We start from the raw sequence: 24,752 nt of genomic DNA, 5'->3' as shown, positions 1-24,752 counted from the left end.
GCTCCTTGTGGAGTTGCAGTCTGGCATCTTAGGATTTCACATCCTTGCTGTAGTTTTCGCTGCCACTCTTAGAGCTTCCCTCTCTCTTCTGTGTATAGCTTATGCTTGTTTTATTTCTCCTGCTTACCTCCATCACAGCAAAATGTACATGCATGTATCAACACAGACTTCAGGATATTCAGAAAGATTAGGGAAGAGTCTACATTCACACACACATCCTTGCTTAGTGCAATGGTTCATCCAATTAGTACAATTTTGTCAAGATAATGAAGAATTTTGAAAGCCTCTATTTGCATTGCCTAGATATTTTCAAAAAAATTCATAATTCTTGTAATTAGTGTAGTCTTCTTTCAGAAAAGTGAGCTGCTTGAGCTAAAATTGCATATATTTTTATTGTTTTGGGTTAAAAGGTAAACAGTGTGTTTTGTTTAGCTTTACTACCAGCACCTTTTGAATTACAGGTGATGTTTAAGGTTAACACTTTCTGTCTGCTGAGGATTAGTGCAAGACTTGTGCAAATCTTAAAGCATGGACATACTGTTTAAATGGAGCTAACTGGCATGTAGGTATGTTGTTGGTTTGCAGCTTGAATGTAACCCTGAGCCGTGACTCTTTAAGCAATGTGTAAGTTTTGGGAGACTGGAGTATTTTTGGGCTACAAGGAAGAAAGGTATTTGAATACTACATTCATTTCAATGGGATTGCACATCTAGCCATGCAGACCTGGAATATATGTTGACAAAACACTGGTTGAAAATCTTTCTACACCTTTTTGCTGCTGTGACACCTGTTTTATTGCATGAGAGTACACATATATTTCTGCTTATCTTCACAGAAAATTTTGGCAGGGGTAGATGATCTGCAGCAAGTGAAGGTCCTAGAGATGCGAGTAGACACCAGAGAGATCAGCTTGGGGAACTTTGGTAAGAAAACATTTGATTTTCTGTTCATTATCTTGAATTTTCCTTTATGGTGAAGTAAATAGACTTTATGGTGAACTGAACAAACTGTTTAATTTGCGTATCAGGTTGCTCTTGCTAGAAGAGTACAGTGACCGATGATTCTCTAACCAACAGCCAGTGAAAAGTACTGTCCTTCTCAAGAGTTCTTGAAACAAGATCTCCTTGCACCTCACAGTCTTTGATCTCTGTCTTCTTGTGTGAGCCTCTGAATAGGACTGGAAACTCTGGCAATGAGATGAGTGACATGACTTCTGTCTAAAGCCAATTAGTTTGGACAAATTTTTCCTGTATGATATGCTAGGCCCTAAATGAGCATTTACTCTTGTCTCTAACGAAACAGGAACCAAAGGTCAGCTTCTCTCCACTATGAGATTTCCCTGTGACTGAGGAATTGCCAGTGGTATCAGGTGGCTTATGCTTCCAGCAGCCTGTCTTTGCACCGTGTGCAGCCTCACTGAGCTGTGCTGGAAAATGAGCTGGAGGCAGATCCTGTAGATACATCATTTTAATGAGCCCCAAACAGCCCTAACACTTCTCATTCGTTTTTATGTCATCATCACTGAACCAGGGAAGTGAGAACTACCACAGGAATTCCACTGAGAATATAAAGCCTTGCATTTTTTTTCCAATTCTAGCAGTCATTTTCTGTCATTTGGATTCCTACCACACCCCAGTCCATCTTCAGCTACACTGAAGCTGCAGGATAATACTTTCTGTGCTAAAAAGAAGCCATGTCCCCAAAAACTGTGTACTGGTGCTTTCAGACAAGCAGTTAATTTTTCATATGCAAATGACTAATGCAACAGCTGACTAGCTTTAATGTGTCTTTTGATGTCTATTTGTCAAGAATGGTTGAGCAAGAACAGTGAAGGGGGCTTTTGCTTTGTATGTATAGCCCCTTCGTATTGGTTATTCTGCTTATTTCCTGAATAAGTCTCTTTCTCATAGGCACTTGATAATTTAAGGTAAATTATATCAGTTTCTCTCAGAGATCATAATCTATTCAATCACGTTCCCTCCAATTGATAAGGAAATCTCATTATGCCATTTCTACAATGCTCAAAAGTGGTGCTCCCATTCCTATGCCATTTTACATTAGCTGTGACAGGCTAGCAGAATGTTCCACCTTCATCACTCTCCCCTTTCCTTTCCATTACTGGAATAAATCCCTTCTCCTCCCCACAGTTAGGCTTTTGCAACCTTTACGGAATATGAAATACAGAGCAATATGTCTGTGATGCAAGTAATTTCCATCTTCTTTATCTCCCCCTGTTCACACCAAGAGTTGGCCCTTGAGGGCCATAAAAACCAGCACCTGCAGGTCCCCACTGCTTTTGAGAATAACAGAACATCAAGAATGCTCTGAATTTCCTTCTGATTTTTTTTTTTTTTTTTAAGGTGTGTTTCTGAATTTTCTTCCTGTGAAAATCTCTTTCAGGAAATGTCAGCAGGTGACTAGGGCAGAAAGTTTACTTCTGTTTCTTTCCATTTTTTTCACATGGCAGATGATTTTTAGGCACATGGAGTAAGGCCTAAATGTTTAGGGGTTTTGCAGAGCAGTTTGCACCCCCACTGTGAATGCTGCAAGCAAGTCTGCTGTTGAAGATGTTGGGCTCATTGCTTGCTCCCTGCTGGCTGCCTGCCCCTGGTACTGTGCTGCTGACTGGGTCTGTGGTCACCGGGGTCTGGAGAAATAGCTCTAGGAAAAGAGTAGGGTAAGAAGCAGAACAGCTGGAATGACAGACATTCCAGAGTGACAGAATGTAAACTTTTCCCCCCATTAGGACAGTCAAGTAATAGGAGTATCCAGAGAGGTTTGGAGGCTCCAACCTATCACCATAGGTTTTCAAGTGGGTGAAGACCCTGAGCACCTTGATCTCACAGACAACCTGGCTCTGAGCAAGATGCTGGGCTCGAGACCTCCAGCTGTTCCCTCCAGCCTGGACTGCTCTGAAACTCAGTATTTCTTTTGCATTTAAAACCTGACTAATAAGCTTCCTGTATTCAAATATTAAAACACTTCACTTTGTTCTTGCCATATTCCTTAGTTGTGGAAGGTGGATAAGAGCATCTTTATCATCAGCAAATTCTTTAGATGATCAGTCCACACTCAGTAAACAATATTGCTTTGACTGGTTTTATGTGCAAAGACCTATTTAGGTCATGCAAGGTCTTAAATGGCCAGGTGAAAGTGTTAAAAGCGACGAGATTGCACATAACTCCGAGTCATCTGGAACCTTGCAGAACTCAAATCCCAAATTTACACCACAGTTTTCATTTGAGAAACATTTCAAGGTTCCCAGCCTGTGTTACAGACTGTTACACAAAGAGTCAAGGCCTAAAGATTTCCAGAGTGATTTAAAACTTGTTTCTTGATGTTTTTCTTGAGACCATTCCGCTTTGAGATGTGCTAAACTTTAAAGCACCCTTCTGTTAACCTTGCCCAGTTTGTCAGGTCTGCTTCTACAAAATGGCATGATGTGGTAGGGAGGAAGAGTTACTTTTCTTATGAACAAGGGTGAAAACATTAAAAGACTGATATTGAAATATTTTCATGTGATCAGTTTTAAAATTAAGGAAAGGCTTCATGCCAGAGCTTAAATCTGAATCTTTGCAGGGCTTGGGGTAATTGCTGAATTCTCTAGCTGTTTTCAGTGCACCTTGCTGAGTGACAGATGAAACCCTGAACGCCTTGGCAAGTCTTGCATGCAGCTTTGCATATCTTTGAGTGGATTTCTGTGCTCCTCAGCTGCATGTAGACCTCAGTTCATATTCAAACAGAGGGACTATTTCCCCTTCATTAGGTTATGCTTTCAGTTTTGATTGTTGACAGGTATGGAATTGCATTCATGACTGTCTCATAGAAATTCCTGTTGAAAATAACGGTGGGATAGAGTAATTTAAGACACTACATAGTCCTCTTATTTCTAAGTAATTTTAATAGCTCCAAATCAAGTTACCCACAGTGCTGTTCGTTGGCTTTTATTGAATTGTTGCCTGCTGGTGGCCAGGCTAAGTTGATTACGTGTCTGGAGATTGCCACTTCCCTTGCAGGCGTTTTATCAAGGCAAAGCTCTGCCAAGGGTTCAGGAGTAGCCATGTGCTATTTCTCACACAGGGTCATCATCTCTCTCTCCTCTTGTCCTGCTTGTTGGTGCTCCTGGTGGGACACCTTTGCTGGCAGCCAGCATGGCAGCATCAGGTGCTTGCCTGGTCAGGGAGCAGCACAGAGGCTGAAGGAGCAAGTCTAGCACGAGTGTTCCTGCCCAGGATGGTCTTGGCTTAGCTGGTACTGACAAACTCGCTGAGCAGGGCTTGGACAAGCCCCACAGCAGAGCTTGGGGAGGGTTTCCAGGAGTCACAAATATGTACAGGAGCTGTGTACTTATGTAAAACCCTGCACTGATGTGTTTTCTGTGAGATCCCCACCTTGGGTAGCTCAACTGCAGCTGCCTTGGGATTGTCTGAAAGGGCTGTGGTCTCACCTCCAGTTGTATTGCCCAATTCATCCCAGAAATGTGAAAAAAAATGTGTGGGTAGAAATAGCATCAAAGTGATGTATCTTACTTGATCAAACACAGCTCAAGTGAACTAAATAGACTGTTTAATTTGCATATCAGGTTGCTCTTGTTAGAAGAGTACAGCCTGTTTCCATATGCCTGTTTTGTGTTGTAAGATCAACAAAGCACAATGGTTGCCTGACGCCAATGCAAGTGTTTGTCAGTAATTTCTTTTGTTTGTCTTTCACTAGTCCGTATCCAAAAGACACAAGTCAAGCCACAATGATTTTTTGTTAACAACAGCAAAACAAAGATGTATGATGATACCTAAAAAATACTTCGTAATGTAAACAAGAAGTGTTTGAAGTGTTGTAACTTGTAGAAAATAATAAAACTGACATTTTGCCTGCTTTCTCTTTAGTCCTAGTCAGTTTTCTAAATGTCACCTGCTGTACCAGGGCACCTTGGAAAGACGTCTACATTGCTACCCTGCTTGTGAAGTGCAGCACTTCAGGGAGTGTTGCTGAGTGTGTATATCTATCACTTTTATTCACCTAACTTGCACTTTAGTTTCTTTCTGCCCTTCATTTAGTTTTGTTCCACTGGTACAGTAGAATAGTTTATCAGTATTACATTATTGGTGGTTAGTAATTTCAGAACCATGTAACAAAACCAGTCTTTAGTGGAAGGGAATCATAGACAGATGAGATAACGCTGCTCGTCATTCTGAATTCTCAGCCCTGTCCTGAATCATCAGCATTTTTGCAGACCATTCTTGTTTTTAAAAATCCAAATAATACAAAGGAAGGCAGTTGCAGGATAAGGAATATATTGTCTGTACTTCTAAAATTAATATTAGAAGTTAATACAGTTGCATTTTAGACTTTTTATATGTTAGTATCATGTGTCCTTGCTTTGAGGAAAGATGCCATGAGGGTTAAAATTAAGAAAATTAGAAATATACTGTTACATTGGAATAAGTATCTTGTCACCTTCATTTTACAATTTTCTCTTCCTAATTTAAACTTCTGGCCTCTAATCTATTTATAAGGATTTGGGACTCTAAAAACCAGGAAAATCAATGGAACAATGAATTCTTAGCACCAAAGAACAATTACATATTGATATGAAACTTAAAGGAGGGAAGAACCTGCAGACTTGCAGAAATTGCTGGCAGAATTTTGCACTACCACACAACGTATACTTCTATTTCAAGCTAGTAAACCACACATTAAAGTCTAACACTTAACAAGTTCCCAAGGATGCATTCTGCCAAAGTGCAAAAAAATATCTGAGATGGAGGATCAAGTGACAATAATGAACTAACCAGATGTGAAAATTATATTATCAGCCTGTCACTCAGCCTCTTTGGATCCTTTAATAGTTGCTTCTTTCCTGAACCAACCCTAAATGCATTCAGCGAAAATCTTTTTCTTGGGCAAGTCTCTCCATTTCTCTTGACTCCTCATTCAAATCTTCTGCTTAACCCTAGTCCTTAAAACTCTTTTGCCTTGTAATACTTTGCAACAGCCTTTGCTTGGTAACCCTTTTACCTCTCCAACGGAATCCATGGCAATATTGCTTAGTTTTGAGCTGGGACTGGGGAGGCTACTGCATTCCTCTCATTTTTCCCTTGAACACTTCATGGGATGACATTTAATCTCTCCATCCTTGTCAGAAACAGGATAGAAAATTTTTAGAGTCTAGATTTATTTTTTTTTTTATTATTATTTTTTAAATTTTTTGGGGGGTGGGGGAATTCCTTAAGGCATGATTTGTATCTGAGGAAGTCTTTGCTCAGTAGCTAGTATGACTGCCGTGAGTAATTAACAGAGATCCTAGTATTTCCTCTGTCAGAACTCCAAATTATTTTGTTGGCATATATACATATAAATGTATAAAATTTGTTTGACATGAGAAAGCATACCCTGCAGGATGAGGATTGTGTGTTCTAATTTGTTCTCCAATTTTTGTGGATTGTGGAAAATTATTGAAAAACAAGGCTCAAACAATTGCATAGTGTGTTTTGAATTTTTTGTATTTTCAAAAGTGCTTTGCAAAGACATGAACTTAAATACTTGCAGTTCAGCATGAAGATCAATATGTGCATTATGATCACTCCAAAATAACATGAGATGTAGATAATGCTTCTATTAAAACATGATTTATTAAAATATTTTTGCCATAAATGCTCTTGTTCTGTTTGGGGAATGAACAACATGAGCTCCTTTCTTTGCTTTTGAGATCCCACTCCCCTTTCTTTTTTTTTAATCCTTTGCAAAGCACTCAACTGATGTCCTGGACACTGGCAAATCACCCTTGCCAGACAGTGATTACTTAGAGAACTCATAAAATATTTGCCGAGAATACATTTTAATGTTTCAGCAATGATCTGATTTGTCTAAAATTCGTATTACTTCTACATGATTGCATGTTATAGGAGGATACTCACCAGCCTTGAGTCAATTCTGCCAGTGGGAATGGGTGAACATTTGTTACTGCCATAATAAATGGTTTCTGAGACTTGAGCTTATGTCTAAATTATTCTGTAGTTGGGAAAGATTTGGTGTATGATTTTGCTTCACAGATACCTTTCAATTGAACCAAAAAGGCAAATGTCTCTCAGAGATACGACAAAAAAAAGCCTTAATTAAAGTAATAACAACAGAATAGTGAGGGTTTTATAGGTATGAAACTTGTACAATTCAATGGTAAATGATTGTATCCAGAAAATCAAGAGAAGAAAGCAATGCTTTGCAAAATGTACCATTTGGGGGACCTGTGAACTATAAAAGATGATGTGGTGACACGGAACATTGTGTGTTTGGTGTTTGACTAGAAGTTATATTTTGAAGAAGTTACTTGGCTGTGTATCCAGTAAGTCCATCATTACTTGTCATTAAATTGGTCATGGAATGCTACACTCTAAAGTGTTCCTTAGCTCTGCAGAGTATCACTCAGTTCAGTCAGTCAGGATGGAGAATCAGACCAAAGAAAACAGACACCCATCAAGCCAGTTTCTTTTGTTTTCTGTCTGGCAAGGTGCCATATCAGAATTTCCAGAGAGAGGTTCAAAAATTGTAATTGGGTAGTCATGCAGACAATACGTATATGTTTCAAAAATGCAAAGGATGAAATATTTTTTGAGTGAAATAATCTCATTGATTTTCTTAGAAAAAATCCAGCACAGGACTGGCAGAAACAGCTAAGAAATGCTTGTAAAATTAGATGCTTCAACTTGTAATTGTCAAAAATTTCCTTTACTCTAATCCCAGGTCCTCAAAGTGATTCTTTATTCCGTTCCCACAGGTGTGCATCTGCCTAATCTGAGAGAACTGAAGTTGAACAATAGCTTGCTTACATCTGTGAGGTAAGAAATGAATGATTCTATGAAATAAATATAAAGCCCTGCATTTTATTTAAGTGATAAAATCTTCATTTGTGCTGCTTTCATTCCTTCCATTTCTTCCTGCTATGATAATGGATTAGGTCATGAATAAATGTTCCACTACCACAGAAGCTTAAGGACAGGGGCTGATCTGGAGTAAAGCCGTGTAGCTGCAACGGTGCCAATGAATTAGCCCAAATTTGCCACCAGGGAAGTTCCTGCTATGCTGAAGTCCATGGAAATTTGTTGCACATTTGAAAGGAGCTAAAAATTCCCCACTTATCTATGTCTAGGTGCTTGGATTTCAGTGTTTCAGCCTTTGGGCTTTAATGTGCACAGTAGCCTGTTCTGTACAGGTCAGACCAGTTCCTCAGCTGATGAAAATCACTTTGGCTTTACTGAAGTAAATAGAATCAGGTTTATGAGAGCTGCTGTGAAGCCTGCACGTCCCTAGCTTGCTGAGCTGCCTGAAAACATCACGTTTTCTCCCAGGCAGCTGGGGGGAGTTGGAAAGGTAGAAGTGAAAACCATCACAATGAGGAGGCAGAGCTGTCTTCTCTCTCCTGTGCTGATATCTGTATTATCCTTGCTAATTAATGCAAAGTGGAAAAATACAGCTGTTGTCAGAAAAGGGCTGTTTTAAAGGCCCTGTTTTAAACAGGTCTCATCTCTGGCTTTGTATGGCTATCTGCTAAACTCATGGGGCAAAAAGTAGTGGGCTTACCAGTTCTTGTTAAGAGAACATGTCATTAGAAATAGCAATAAATTCTTCTTGGTCTCTCTAAAGTATCTAATGAACTTCAGTTACTACACTTTGATTTTATTTTCCCTTGTTTTGGTGATGAGATGAAGTATTTGCAGTCTAAATTTTGTTTTTCTCACCTTCTAATCCATAACATGTAAAAGCGGTGATTCTACATTGCTGCAATTATTTTAATAGCAGCTGACCATTGTAGCAATGGAGGAGTAAGTAGTAAGTGAAAAAAATATAATTTTTTACAATATTAAGAGATATTTGGCAATATTAAGAGATATTATATTAAAAAGAAAAATAAAAAAAGTGGGTTTTAGTTCGATCAAAACTCCATATTCTCTAAAAAAGTGTCAACAGAAAGCCTTTTGATCAGTTCTGTTGGTAGTGAATATAAGAATGCAGTTCAGGAAAACTAAACTGCTTGACTCAGGGTTTTAGCAGGATTTTGCACCTCTGTATTCTGAAACGGATTTCTGTCATGTTAAGTTCTAGCAAACGATTTTCTTTGACCTGACACTCTTGTGGACCTTGATGCAGGGAATGCTTGGTCTCAAGTTGAGTTTTGATTTGATCTACTCTAATGTAAATATGTTTGGGCTTGTATATCAGGTCTAATATTGTGATGATTCCCAGGCACTCCAGCCCCAGGAGATGCTACCTGCTCCTCCTTCTGTGTGCCAGTTAAATGCAATTGTCAGGGAACAGGTAAAGGAAGAAGACTTTGTTAGCTCTCCCAGATATGGACTTAGTCTGTACAGTTGCAGCAGTAGCTTTCCTTTATTAATTCCCATCTTTGACAATCTGTCATTGATAAACACAGATCATTTAAGGGCAAATCCCATGCAAACACAGCCTTGTACTTGAACTTTATTTTTTGATGTCTGCATCATGTCAATTTAATGCCCATTAGAGCAACATTGCTGCCACAGCAGTAGTGATGCCTGCTATACCTAATGTAACATAGCTGCTCCCATTCTAGAGGCTGCTGCCATTTACTCCAAAATTCAGAATCTTATTTCTGAATTAATCTTGTTGATATTTGAATTCTGTCCAAAAAGTGATTATTTTGTTTTATTCAACCAAACCCTTGCAAACGAGGTTTTTGAGGATGACAGAAAAAAATGTTCTTCCTTTTTACTGAAAGTAATTGTTACAGATTTTGCCAGCCATAAGGTCAGAATCCTTGTGGCTGTAATTTGAAAATAGGCAGCAGACAGTATGAAACATCTTGTAAGGATTGACTGGAAGATTGATTTTATTTACTGAAAAGAAGGCAGAGATAGAAAAGCAGAAAAAAAAGGTAGAGGGTGTTTTGTCTATGTTTGGGATGTTAAAAGCAGACATTATTTTCATTCTATTTTATGTTATAAAAACATATTCTGGTGAATCATTATGAAGAAAAGTCTGTCAGTGTGCATGCATGAGTGGGTAATAAGATGGGAGATTTTGTGTTTTGTCACTTTATTTTTGTTTCATCTTGTCTTGCAGAGTAGGATTACCTAATTATTTGGGATAAAATGGAATTAAAATGTTTTTTGTTTTTTTTCATTTTGAAAATGGAAGAAGAATTGACTTGGTAGATATCAAAATGCAGGTTTATCATCCTGACTTTAGTTCCTGGGTTTTTTTAAGGCATTTATTCCTGTCAAACTCACATAGGAACTTAAGTTGTGAGAATACTGAGGTGTGTGCATTGCCATGCACTGTTCAATGGAAATCAAAGGAGTCAAGTTCTGGCAGTGAGGAATCAAGGTGTTCCTGGATTACAGTTTTCTATGGCTGGCTAGGTCAGTGAGTTTGGATATTGGCTTCTCCTGATAGTTCCTCAAGAAGTTGTGATTCCTTTGATGGGGAATGTGTTTGAGCTTGTAAATTCAAGGCCCTTCCCCAGTCCTCCTAAAGTTTGCATTACTTTTGAATACTTGAAATTTTGAAAGGACACCATTATCAACTATTTAATTTAATTCAAAAGGAAAATATGTCCAAGATTATTTGCAGTGATCGATCTTGGGAGTTGAAAGGGAATTTCTTTCTTGGCTGTTCCTGGGTTTTGGTTTTCTACTGGCCCTTTGCTAAAGGGAACACCTCTGGAAAATACAATATATTGTGAAAAGAAAATTGTTCATATTGTTGTTAATTTTCTAAATCACAATAATTTCATTATGTCCTTGTTTGGTGACCTTCACCCATTTGCTAGCAACTGAGAAATTTTAGATCTATGAACTGATAATTGAAGATGAAAAGTCAAGCCTATTCTGAAGAGTGCCTGCTAAAATCTGCCTTTTAGTTGTTGTTATTGTTTTGTTGGGTTTTTTTTGTTTGTTTTTTTTGTGATGGCTATGGTCCTTATTTTTGAAATGCTTCCAGTAAAAGAACTATATTCCAAGGCTAATGAAGTACTACTTCTGCTTTGGCGTGTAGCCTGTGTATTTTTTTATCAGATTGCTTTTATTCTCAATTCAGGGATGAATGAAAAGATCTGTTTAAAAATGTTTAGATAGCTATCTTTATGAAGGGGCTTTTAAATCAGAGAAGGGAATCTTGAGTCCTGGTTCCCGTAAGTTTCCATAAGAAGCTGTTTCAGCAGCTGAAGTTCATTTCCTCCCATTCACCACTACACATCGTAGCCAGTAGAAGAGTGATCTGCTCTCAGGGCCTTTCAAGCAACTCCTTCAAAAAAGAGAGGCTGTCATATTTTAAGTGAGATTAAATGCAGAGACTGCAAAGTGTGGAGACAAAAGTGAGTATGGAGGATACAGGGAAAGGAAAGCAGATTTTCTTCATCCAGATTGAGTTAATATTTCATTGCTGAAGTTCTCTAATTGGTCTTGCACTACTGCAGAAGCATCCCCCAGAACAAGAGAGAAGTAATCCTGGTGTGTTTCAGCCAGTAAAATCATCAAGAGTTCAAATTAGCAAGGTGCAGAGTACATTCAAAATCAATAATTCTTATGCTTTTATGAGCCTTAGGTTTTTGTTTTGGTTTTTTTTAGCACCAGCCCCCAGAGACAGGACTAGCAACACAGGAGTCCCTGTGTTCATATTTTGAAATGTTTTGAGCCTGCTTGGCTGTGAAAAAAAACAACTGTAAATATGAGCCAAGTGATTTGAGTAAAGATTTTGCTGATCATTTTATGGCTTTAAGATATCAGAGCCAAACTAATTTTTTCTTAATTTGGGGTAACAGCTCTAAAGTAATGTTTAAAGCATTTTTTGAGACTTTAATCAGGATCTTTAGGTATTTTAACTTAGCAGTAAACCTCCTTTTTACCCAGAAAGAGTTTAAGGAAATATCTTGTGTTTTTAAAGCCACAGGAAGTTTGCCTTCAGTGGCATTGCTCACAAGCTGAAAATTAAACATTGGTCCAGTTGCTTTGCTGGATCTGGATCAAGTTACACCATCTTGTATAAGACTAAGCCATGACACTGATCATCCCAAAATTTGATGTACTGATAGTGTGTCTAGGCACCAACCTATTTTCTGGATAGTTTTCCCTCAAAAAGGAGGATCTAGGGGCATCATTCTGCTAAATTTGCTTTTTTTCTTTGTCATTTTTACTTATTCCCTTCCTGTCACTTTTTTCCTTTTTCCCCCTCCCCTTTTTTCCCCTCCTTTTTCTTCTGCTTGTCATTTCCAATCTTTTGCACTTACTGGATTACCATATTTGATGTATAGTAACATGTGCATAGGTGTCACATGTAAAAGCAATGGGTTTTGTACAACAAGGATCAGCATTGCTGTTATGATATTTAAAATCCCCAAATGTTTTCTAAAATCATTTCAGTTTGCATTACATGTGCAAATGTTTGATATATTTGTGTTAGAGCAGTTTCTTACTGTGTTTAGAGAGGAATCAGGGTGCTCTTGCTCTAGGTTGCTCTTACACATGCAGTCAGAGAACCACTGCTCTGATTTGGTTGGGGTGAATCCCTTCATGCCCTTATTTCAGTACCCAGAGCGTTACTGTTTACTTTCATATTCACATTTCAGGATGGGAAAGCATTTAATTTCAAATGCAAGCTAGTTTTTGTAGGAAGTGCTCCTGTTAATTCTTTTGTGTAGCTGGATTGAAAGTCCTTCAGCAGTTAAAACTGCTATGAAGTCTATCTTAAGAACATGTTCTGTGAGGACTTTGAATGCTTTCCAGGAGCCAGGAAAGCATTTAAATTGAATCTTAATCTCTATTAATGAGTCTTCTCTGTATTTATGCCTGCAGATCCCTGGGAGTATTATAGACCTCGGCAAAATTGCTGTGACCTCAAGTTTTATTTAGCATTGATGGTTTTAGGGATATTCATATTATTGATAAAAAGTAATGCTTTTGGGACAGAAATACAGCTTCTTTTAGTTGAGTGGATTATTTTCAGTAAAGCATAATCAGCCTGTCTGCCTTTGGCCCTATGGAAATCTCATTGCTTTGGCCACTTACCTGTCCTGGGTATACCTCTGATTTAATTTCATCAGGTCAGGTGCCCAAAGTAGAAAATATAAGTGTCTTTATGACCTTAGATCTCAGGGAATCTGACAGGCTGATTCCTCAGCAAGGGAAGCTGAACTTTTTCTGTACAAATGCACAGATGGAACTCAGGCTTCATTCTGCAACAAACACAGAGGACTTCAAAACAAGTTCGTGGCCTTGCAGTGCCTTTCCATGGCTCTCACCATCAGCACCCCATTTTCTGAAGCCTTCCCCCCACTGAAACTCCCCTGCCTTCTATTTCAGACTGTCAGGTACAGGGTGTACCTGTGAGGAAGGGGATGATAAGGCAGGGCCTGCCCCTGCAGCTCCAGGTTTGAGTCTCCTGGCAGTGGTAGGATTGGTGAGGAGGCTGCAGTGCATCTCTCTCCTCATAGAGCAGAGAGGATCTGTTCCCTTTGTCATCTGAGCAGTTCCATGGCAGCAGGTTTCTTTCCCCAGGACACCACTCTCATGTTTCTATTTTGTGACTGCCATACAATGCAGGACACAATCCATCAGAGGATCATCATAGACCACAGAAACACTTTTTGCATCATGAACATGGCTAGTGAAAAAGCAAAGTAAGTAAGTAATAGCTAATGTGTGCAGGAAGGGTGCCAGTAAACTCCTGCAAGGTAAGACAAGCCCATTAAATAATTGTGCTCCTTCTCTGCCCACTGTTTGAATAGGCACTCCGCTTTGAGTTATTTGGTAAAAAGTAGCCTTTCCTTTCAGGATGTTTTCTCATGCCTTGCACCTGTCCAGCTGAACCAGGTCTTCAAAAAAATACAACTCAGCTTCTGGGTTAGCTATTTTTTCTACAGCATCCTGGATAGGTGTATAAATATGCTGTATTTTCCATCTCAGCTGCTTATTTTGTCCAGGGCAGACACGGTCTTTTGAATGAGTTGTGTATAAGGCTTTTCCTAATGGTATCATGATCTTGCTTTTATGCTCTGGATGGATATGATAAATAAAAATGTCAGTAACAACTAGGGGATTTCTGCCAGCAAATAAGTACTTACGTGCCTGGCTATTAGGCAGTTTGCAGCTGCCCTGTTTCAGCTGTCAGGGTTCACTTAGGAAAATTTACACCTAAATATTCATTTTAGCCAGTGATGAGAAAAAAATGGTTATAATCATGGTGTGAGAAACACCAAAGAACAGGCTTGGGGAGCAACAGCAATTAGCCCACTGCCAGTGGAACTGTGAAGGAAGCTTCCCTATTTGACCATCCAGGAGCCACTCTGGCAGAAACACACCACCCAAGATTTTTGCTGCTGGCACTAAAGTCCCTTCACAGTGAGTGGCTCCAGTGACCCCATGGGTGTCCCTCTTGGCTCCCTGCACACCCCACACTCACACATACAAGGTTTCCTTACTGGTTCAGCCCTGGGTTTCCCACAGCAGAGTCACAGATGTTTGGATCCTTAGAGGAATTTAATTGTGGCACAATAACACAAAAACAGCTCAAGCTGGGTGCCTCCTTTCTGAGTGGTATCCAGCTATGAAAAGATTGTCTTCATGGAAATAGGAAAATAATCAGCATTAGTTTAATGGGTTTGTAGGTTGTTTTGATTCTCTTCTACAAGGGAATTGCTTCTCCACAGCTTGTTTGATTTTTTTTTTTTTTATGGAAAATAATTATATTCAGTGGGAAAATACATTCTTGGAATGCAAGGTAAAAGCTGATTTTAAAAAAGGGAAAGAATCAGGTTGCAGGGGAAATTATGCTAATGGTTGTATTTGTCAGTTGTAACTGCCAAGTGAGAGGAATATAAATGAATAAATAGAGTTTCAGTGTACAATCAGTTTCAATAATTTCTATAGAATATTCTCCATACAGGAGTTGATTTAGTTGTTCTTATTTTCTGCAGAAATTTGCTGTACACCAAGGGCCTGTTGCTATTTTTCCCCTAAAATACAAGCATACTTCATTTTCTCTAGCTATGTTCCTCATTTGTTGTGTGGTAAAATTTTATCCTTCCATCCTGAGATCTTTAAAGGGTGCATCAGATCTCTCAGATGCATCAGCAGCTAGATCAATAGCTGGAAGAAATCAATCCTGAAATACCTTTGTGTTTTAGGATGTGAAGCTGTGATTTTGTCAGCAAGTGTATGCATGCATATTTTTCACCCTTTGCCATATGCTGCACTATGTGTTCTTCTTGTGAGGATAAGAACCTGAACACAAAGGCCTGATAATGAAACCTACCACCTACACTTTTGGTAGCAGAAGTTTCATGAAAGACTGTGTTTTTTGAAAGACCATTTGTGGCATCTCCTGGTTTGAACTTCATCGACCTCACAATCCTACCACTCTGCTTCAAACTGTTGCTTCTCACCATAGGCAAGAATTGAGAGAGATTTGGTTTACTCTGCTTACTGTTGCAACTATAGTTGCCTCAAAAGCAAGGTCAGGATGATCTACATCCAATTAGCACACCTGCAGTAGATTTAGGGTGTCTACTGGTGTGCTGTGAAGGCAATGCTGAGGTTCTGCCTTGTAGTATGGAAATCTATAAGGTCCTCTGTGTCTTGGTAATCCTGTGATGGGCTTTGAGGTTTCCCAAGCTTCTCTTCTGCATCCTGTTTGCTTGTTGTAAAAGAACATCTGGAGGCCAATACAAACAGAGAACATCACACTTGAAGCTATTGTTTAAGGAAGAAGTCTTGATTTGGGACATACAGAGACAAGTCTGCCATGCCAGATCTGTATTTCTTTCCTCTCTCATTAGAGGCTGAGAGAGGAAAGAAATTTGGAGGAAATCACCTACCATTCACAGATCCAAGTTGTACCTGTATCTTTTTCTTGCAAACTTCTTTATTTTTTGCTTTCTTATTAGATGTGGACAGAGATAAAAAAAAAAAAAAAGAAAGGAAAAGTTACAAAGGAGAAATGGCCATCAGCCTCAGAAGGAAATCATTAGTGTCATAAAAATGTGCCTGATCTAAAGAATCTCAAGAACCTGCATTTCCACCATTGTATATTCAGACTGAATCACTTTCAATTACATTTTCTCTCTAGGTTTTCATATCAACCACTTCTGCAATATTTCAAGTATTTTTTTTTACTGTGGAAACTCTATAGCCATTAACATGATAAAAATTGAATAGCTACTCCAAGCTGATCCAATTCTGTAGTTGTGTGTGGTCAGTTAATCTAGAGTTCCAGTTTTTCTGATACACAGAAAAAGATTATTCAGGGGGCTTTTTTTTTTTTTCTTCTTCTTCTTTTGGTGGTATGTGTCTTAACACCACTGAATCTGTGAGATGATTTGGATCTTTTACAGAATATTCCTTCTGCTTACCCTGAAGCATTAGAAGTTTTAAGTGTTGATTTTGAAGGATGAGATCTATATTAAAGCAAAGTTGGAGTATATCTGTCTTACTCTGCCAAAGCTCAGACCTGGAACATACTGTGAAACAGGCACACAACATGTGGGAGACTGAAAAGTTATTTATGCAGGAAATTTCAAAGCACTGTGGGATTCAATTCTTCGATGTAAGTAACTCGTTCTGTAACCACAGTTTCGTTATCCTTTATTTTTTTTATATGTAAGCTTTCAACAGTGAGAATGAACAATTGCCAAAGCTATAGGAACTCTCAGTAGCTCTGGGGTTAAACTGAGGGGCAATGGATCTGTGGGTGTGTGAGTTTTATTTACTGTGTGCCTCAACTTTTTCCTATTTGAAAAGCCGTTTGGTCTTGTGGAAGATGTAGTGCACCCAGTGGGATGCAGCCACGGTGTGTTGGGTTTCTGCAGTTTCTCTGGGGTGCAGCTTTATGCCAAGGGTGGGAGCTAAAGCAGGATGGAAAAAATGTAGTCAAGGGCAAGTCTTGTTTGACAGGACCACACTTTGGCAATCTCTGCTCCTTTGAGATTGTGGGAGCTGAGTTAAAGCAACTGTTCTTTCATTGTGAGAATGCTGTAGCAGTAACTAAGCTGACAAGCAATTTTAATGATCAAAAGGAAATTAACACAAAATTAAGTTATCCTTCCCACACATGTTATATATTTGTGTGTTAAGGAATTGCTGTTCCTGACTCCATCAGCATTGATCAAGCCCATTATTCTGGTTTAGGGTTTTTTTTGACAACAACTAAAAATGAGAGTGCTTGAAATTAAAGCTACATTTCATGTGTATTAACTTTAACAGAAGTAAGCATCTCAGTTACCTTAGGCACAAATATGATGAGTTACAGAAGTGAACATATCAGCACTCCCACTTACAAATATCTCTCTCCTGTTTGTCTCACAAAGCACTTTTTGTTTAAATCTGACATGGAAAATAAAGTTCTTGCAAGTAATAGAGCGCTTGATGTAATATTGCAGTTGCTATAGTGGTTTCAATTAGAAGCAACCATGACAAGTAAAACAGTTATAAATCAGGAATGGCCCAGAGATGTATCTCACTGGGTGTGGGTTTTTTCATCTGTTATCTCCTGTATCCAGGTGCTATCCTTGCTGGCCAGTGCTGGAGGGGGAGACAGGGGGCAGTGGGCAGTGGTGTTAGTGCAACAAGGGTTTTTATGCAGTATTTCTGGTCAAAGCATGGCTACAGATGTGTCCATGGCAGAGCTCAAGTACTCTTATCAGGGCCACCAGAGTGATCCCTGGCTTCTGTTCTAGAAAACTGCCTTGGATGGTATTTTTGGCTGCTGAAGCCAGGTAGTCTCCTGTCCTTGATTTCAGGCTTTTGCTTCAGTGAAAGTGCTGGCCAAAAGCACATGGCTCCTTGATAATTGTAATTTGCCTTAGTAGGCCCACAAAAGTTGTGGCAGGTGTCTCGCCCTTTGACATAACAAAGATGAAAAGACAGAGTCACAGTCTGGATGAAGTGTGATCCCTTGAATGTTCTCGCTGATCTGTTTACCCCTGGTGCAGCACCAGGCAGTTGCATTTTCTCCCAGACACCTATTTCATTGTCAATGAAGTGTACAGCAGAGATCCACAGCTAAAAAAAGCAATATACGAGATCTTTACTCCTTTCCAAACTCGGAATTTAACACAAAAGCAACCAACAAACAAAATAAAAAATAACCCCACAACCCTAGAATAAAATAGTGAAATTTGGTTGTTGGGAGAAATATTGCCAGGGGCATAAGCACTGCAGACCATTGTGGAAACAACTCCTTATTCATAGTAAGGTTGCCTCAAAAATTTGGGACAACAGAGATATGCTACTGTAAAGACCTTTGGCAACAATAACTTTTTGTTCACACAGAAGTTCTTCATTTGCATGTAAAAGGGAGTAATGAAAACAGAATTTCATAGGCACAATTTTTATTTAAGGAGACATTTGGTAAATGCATGCTTTCTGTTCAGCCTAAGACAAACTAGCCTTCCTCTGATGTATTTAAGAATTGCCTAGCAAACTCGCTTTTTGCTTAGTTTTTGAAGTCTCCAACAACATGTCTCAACAGGATTAGGAACTCTTTCTCTTGAAAAGTTGCACAGTTCAGAAGGCAGAATGAGACCAGATTATTAGATGCTACATTTCCATGGTATATCAGCTTAAAAGTGGCCTTCTGGAAGCAGCAGATGAGACACGATCCTCATTATCTTGCACCTTGGGCCGTGGTTCACTCTGGCATAAGAAAGTATAAGATGCTAAAGGCAACCTGTGATGTGAGACAGAGAAGAACCAAACCAACAGTTCTCAGCATATTGCTACTTGAATTTTGAAGAGTGAATACAAAACCTACAAGGACTGCAATGCTGCAAAGCAAGGCAGGTCATCCCATTCACATGACATTTGTTCAACTGTAAAAGGACACTGCAGGGACAATAAGGACATGGCCTCAGCACTGCTTGCAGAGTTGGGGGCTGTGTAGTGGATTTGATCAAGTACAAGGAACACATGCATACAATCAGTTTTACAATTTTGAATATAGCAATTTGAGAACACAATGAAACTTTTATGTAACCTTCCTATTAGAGCATATGTTACTGATTTAAATAACATTCAGGAATTAAAAGTTTTTGTTTCAGATGTCAGAATTATCTGTACAACCAAACCATTGTGTGCCGACACTAACCATATTGATGTTATCACAGTACAGCTTGATATTCACTTGATTTCTATGGATCAGAGATGGGATTCTTTTATTTCTTTATTTTGTAAGACTAGTTTGGTCACTCTCTTACAATCTGAATTTCTCTATTCACCAGTGCATTCATTTTCAGAGAGATCTTTAAAATAAATAAAATCTGCATCAATGACTATTTTAAATGTATTTTTTCTGAAGATTTATTCAACAGATGCAGGTGTGCTTTGAGATAATGCTTGCAAGTTCCATGGATTTAGTGCTTTATTTCTAGGTGAATGATTCAAAACCAACTTCAAGAAGAAACGATGGGGTTCAAACTGACAAATGTGTTCAGGGTTTTGCTGTTGTGTTTACTGGGTAGCTTGAGCTCAGTGGAGCTATTCAGGATTTATTGTCGTGAAACCAAGAGCAGGATTTGGCTCTCTAGGTCTGATATTCATCCAGTAAAAATTTGGCTGGATCAAATCAGTCCCTGAAGAACAGGGATGTTAGATTAATGGAAGAACACATTATTTCTCAAACTTGTTATTAGGCGCTGTGAGCCAAACTGTTCATTGCCCCTCGCTCTCTCCCCAGCCTTGGGGAGTGATGACAAGATGGGAGCATCAGATTTCATGGGAAAAAATACTAAATGGTTGTGCACAAGTGGGGAGGGTGTTGCCAAGACCCTCACAGAAGCACTGGGCTGTTTGATGAGTTCCCATCCCTGCTGCAGTTATTTTGAGATAGTTGGAACTCAGGCTTCAAATTATTTTATCAAAATCAATTATAAATGCAAATTTTTGGGTTAAAAGTGAAACTAGGGAAGTCTGTATTGATTTCTTAGCACTTTGGGATACTGAAAACATGATCTGATACTCAGTGTGTGTTTTGCAGGCAAGCGTGTGTGTAGGAGTCCATGTGGAGTAATTACTCAGGAGGACTCTGGTTTGGCAGCTTCAGGGGCTTTTTTATCACAATCAAACGTTATGATATACATATCCCCACCCCATGCTCCATCTCTCTGCCTCAAACCTGTCTTGAATGAAGCATAGCAGGGGTGAGCAGGATATATAATAGCTTTGGTTATTAATTCTTTGCCTTTCCTGTAAAGTTCCCAGCTTCCACATCACTTGGGACAGGTCACTTTTCCACTGGATTGGCATTATTCATTGTATTAATGAGAGCTGTGTTTCCCCTACAGTGTCTTCTCTTTCCTTCTATAAACTCTTTGCTGTTTGCACATCACTGAGCGTTCCTGTGCTGCATCATATGACCAACTGCCACCAGCCTTGAGACCAGTGTCTCATCTTTTTACTTTCAGCCATCAAACTTTTCAATCCTACTTTCTGTTTTTGGAATAGGTGCTGTTATTTTCTGTATGATCATGCCCAGTACAGGAGAATCCTCATCTCTTATGTGTCTCATTAATTTCAGCCTTGGTCAATGATTATTTGGGTGGGAGTGTTCTGTTACACTGCATGTATAATTACAGTGGATTTTCTCTCTTACTAGCCTGATAAATTGCTATTAAGAATTTATTATTACATTAAAATAGTCTACCCTAGTAAATCATTATCAGAGTGCAGATACCCATTAATTCCATTTCAATAAAGGTCAATAGATGTATCTCCTCAGTTTAGGCTGATCTCACCCTCTTCACTTAACATAAATGAAAACATGCCTGTGTGTACACTTGCACGCCCGTGGTGGTCATGTGTACTCAAACAACTCCTCATTTTGCTCTCACCCCCTCCAAGGTGGATGTGCCAGATGCTCTAGAGCTGTTCCCAGAGGAGACACTCCCATCTCTTGCAAGCTCTTAAGTTCTCATCTCCCCAGCCAAAATATTTCAGAAGAATTTTGAGAAATGCAGGTGCGTGCAGTTGTGAGGAGCAGCTTGCTTTGAGCTATATGGCTGTTTCACCTTACAGCATCCATGCTCTCAAGGGCAATTATCTCTACAGTAATTAACAAGGGAATTTTCTCTGATGCTGCAGCATGAGTCATGCAGCTTCCAAAAGATTAGTTTGTTAGTTACTGAATAAAATGTTTGCAGATGTACTTTGCTGTGATAACATCTCTGACTGGGGATGACTCATTACAGATGCAGGAGTAAAAGATCTGCAGGGCCAAAATTTGACTGCATGATCCAGAATTTTAGGCTCCTCTAGCAGCTAGCATGACCCCAGTGTCAGCAAGAGGAATTTGGTTCTACAGTAGGGCCCAAAGGGGAAAAAGTCCTTTTGCCTCTTCTCACTGCCTCTACCTTAGCAGGGAAGGAGAGGTGGCAGTCATTTGCTCTGCATAAGAGCTGGAGTGCCCTTCTTGGGCTGCTAGGTCTCTTCCCTGAAACAAGAGAGAAAAATGAAGCCAAGTCATGCCAAACAGTGCAACAAAGTTCATCCTTTCTTAGTATTTTGCTTCTTGAGTTAAAGATGAGCTTTGGGACAGCCAACTTCAGCCCTGTAAGAAACCATTCCCATTAACTTCCATATTTTATTTTTTTTTTTATATTCTGAAGTGTCTGTTTAAGCATTTTTTAATAACAACACCCTGTTATTAAACACTGGGTTACATTGCAAACATGCAGTGGTTCTGCCTTCTGCAAGTACCCAAGACATGGGATGCACAATTCCTTTGTCTGGAATACAAAGGCTCATCAACTCTGATTGGCATTAACCTCGGAAGTGCTACTCCTGACTGGTGCCAGTTAGCTGTAGGAGAGTCAGAGCTGCAACCCATAAATGAAACTGAAATGGATTTGAGACTAAATTTAGTAGCACAAATTGTGAAGAATAAGGTAAGTAGGCTTTAGAAATAATTTCAGTTAGGGTCCTCTTCTGATGGTGTGCACAGCAGGAGAATGCTTTAAGGACTTGTGAGCTAATAATTCCTAGTGAATGTGTGCTGTGCATGAGCTAGCACATAGTGTGAGTATGGACTGACCCTGTCTGTGTGCACTGGGTTTAACCACAGTCAGCTCTGAAACAGAAAACTGTGACAGACAAAGAGAAATAGGATTTAACTCTGGAAGTCTTAGAGTATGAGCAGGAAACAGCTTCCACAAATGCATGGAGCGATCAAGGACTAGAGGGAATAACTGTTTGTTCTTGGGGCCATGTGTAAAAATTGCTTGGGAATTAATCCTCTGCTTTGCTTCGGCATTCTTCATATTGATAGAGACATTAGGAAGAAGCATATTACTGTCATCTTCTGTGGCAAAAGCCCTTCAGTTAAAAAATCAAGACAAATTTAAAATGGAAATAAAGTCCATTCACCATATCTTACTCTACCATATGTAATCAGGTTAGGATTGTCTTCAGTTTTGCTGGCCTAATAAACAGAGCTTCTATCAGAAACCTTGTTTCAATGACACAAAAATGAGAGTGACTACTTCCCTTTATCTCTGTTCAGTGGTTTACAGAAGAGAAAATTCTGCACCAAAATTAGCCCAAAATTTGAAAATCTCACCAGTGCTTGAGGAGGGTCATGAAATGAGCAGTGCAATCCCTTCACATTATTCCTAATGCCATATTTGTGTTTATGGGTGTGTTGGCCTTGCTTGATGGTAGGTTGTGCTTTTGTAATCTAATTTAATTTATTTCTTATTATAGGCATGTAGCTTGCAAATCTAATAATAAATTTTCTGTAAATATTAATTTGGAGGGCATCTGTTCCTTAAGGAAGCCTTAGAACCAGTTTTTGTTTTATTTAGAAAATATACACAATGTAAATAGACCCTGGAAGATCTTGTGCAAGGCCAGGGATGTGGTGATATGAATTCAGTTTTCTTTGTTCTAATGTTACTAGAGGCAAGATTCCTGGGTGCACAAAATTCACTGCAGCTCTTGTGGTTCATATCAGTTGAGGGTTTTCTCCTCAAGGGAAGACTAGCCTTAGATGGAAAGAGATGTTCAATGAGACTGAGATTTTTTTTATGTTTAGTTCTGGCCATTGAGTCAGATGCACTGTTTGTACCTCTAAAGCTATAAAGTCTTACATAAACACATTGTGTGGTGCATCTGTTGTGAGCTTATTTAAATGGGCAGCATCCAGGGAAGGGGTAATTAGAGACACCCAATGCCTGCAGCCCCTGCAGTGGTAGTATGAAATCAGATAGGTGTGAATGATTCCCATGGACATACCAATCCCTAAGAGGCAGAGGGGTGAAAACCCCCAGATTCACCTAAAAACTTCCATTCAACCCTGTATTTGGTCCATCACAGAAGAGAGGCACCTGGGAATATTTTTCCTTGCACTCATCCTTTATTCAGGCATACACAGACTCCTTTCTCCTGAAAAGGTTCTTCCCAAGTATTCAGATGGTAGAGAAACAACTAAAAATACAGGCAAGAATACGTCTATCCCCACTCATAAAAGCAGTCCTTCCTGACCTCTGGGACTGGCTGGATGCCCAGTATCCCTGAAGCAGGCAGCTTGACTACATGGGTGTGCTGCAAAGCTGTATCAAAGCTGCATGAGGCTCTCCGAAGGCAATGCAAAGCTGGTCTTATTCCCTGACATCCACAAAGAGAAGACATGAGTACAATAACTGCTAACTTTATATTTCAAGATTACAAGGGCCCCCATGACTTCTGTCTGCTGCAATTTCCTGTAGAAAACTTACGGTTCTCTGTATTATAAGAATAAATATTGTAAGAGATAGCTAATCCAAAATTCTGAGAACTATTTTAGCTTCTTATGTGGTCCTGAGAAACTGGCCTGGGTTGAGTATGGATGTTGGACAAGATGACCTTCCTTCCAACTCAGCCATTACTGTGTTTCTGTGAACTCCATGCTAGTCTCCACCTCCTCTGTCTTTGAATTTAGTTACCCACTGTATAGTTCTTTATTATTCAGATACTCTGATATCATGGCTACAGTTGAGAATTCTGAGCTTTTGGTTGGTTTGGGATTTGATAAAGTGTTGTATTTTGTTTTTGGTAGACTAGTGGCTTTAGCCAATTTAACGTTACCAGCGATGGCAGATGATTAAGCCCCCAGTTTGATTTGCCACCCTTTTTGTGTTATCTTTGTATTGTGCAGCACTGTAATGTCAGTGGGACATTACATAAGCATGAACTCAAGCAGGTCAGTGTGTGATTTTCTGGGTTATGACCAGAAAGTTTGAAGTTCATATTAATGATCCCTTATGGATATTTTGCTACACTCAAAGGGTGGGATAATAGGATGGAAAGGATTATAATTTTCTGCTGATTCAAAAAATGTTATTTGGCAAAAGTGTTATTCCTTTCAACTGCAAAATCAGAACAGAGGTAACTCTGTAAGAGGGACATAGTGAGACTGACTGTGCAGTCGGCTCATATATGTAGATTTGGGTTATATGAGTATAGCCAATGATGCCAGCATAAGAAAACCCCACTTAATTCTTAGCAATTGCCTGTGATTTATGGCAGAATTACCATGATGTAGCTCTTGGAATAATCTTAATCAAACAGTACTGGGGTGACATGTTGTCATACCAGAACACAGATGGCAGTGGGATAAGTAAAGAGTGGTATAATTTTATTCCTCACTTTCGAGGGTGAACGTTTTTAATGGAATTTCTTGTGAACAATGTGGGATTTGGAAGAAGTCTCAGTGGCCTAGTAAGCAAGTCTTGATTTTTTTCACTCATTCAAATAGAGCTT

General features: G+C 39.2%; 1 protein-coding gene across 3 annotated transcripts in view; it reads left to right on the top strand.

The window, feature by feature from the left end:
• Window positions 1-24,752, top strand: part of LRRC56 (leucine rich repeat containing 56) — a 78,865-nt gene that overhangs the window by 39,675 nt on the left and 14,438 nt on the right. For all 3 annotated transcript variants that reach the window (XM_015630045.2, XM_015630052.2, XM_033515033.1), the window contains 2 exons: window positions 836-923; window positions 7,772-7,832. In XM_015630045.2, coding sequence (XP_015485531.1) covers window positions 836-923; window positions 7,772-7,832 — 149 coding nt within the window. The remainder of the gene's footprint in view (window positions 1-835; window positions 924-7,771; window positions 7,833-24,752) is intronic.

Source organism: Parus major, chromosome 5 (assembly GCF_001522545.3).
Source record: "Parus major isolate Abel chromosome 5, Parus_major1.1, whole genome shotgun sequence".
Taxonomy (NCBI): domain Eukaryota; kingdom Metazoa; phylum Chordata; class Aves; order Passeriformes; family Paridae; genus Parus; species Parus major.
This window is presented reverse-complemented; position numbering and strand designations above follow the sequence as displayed.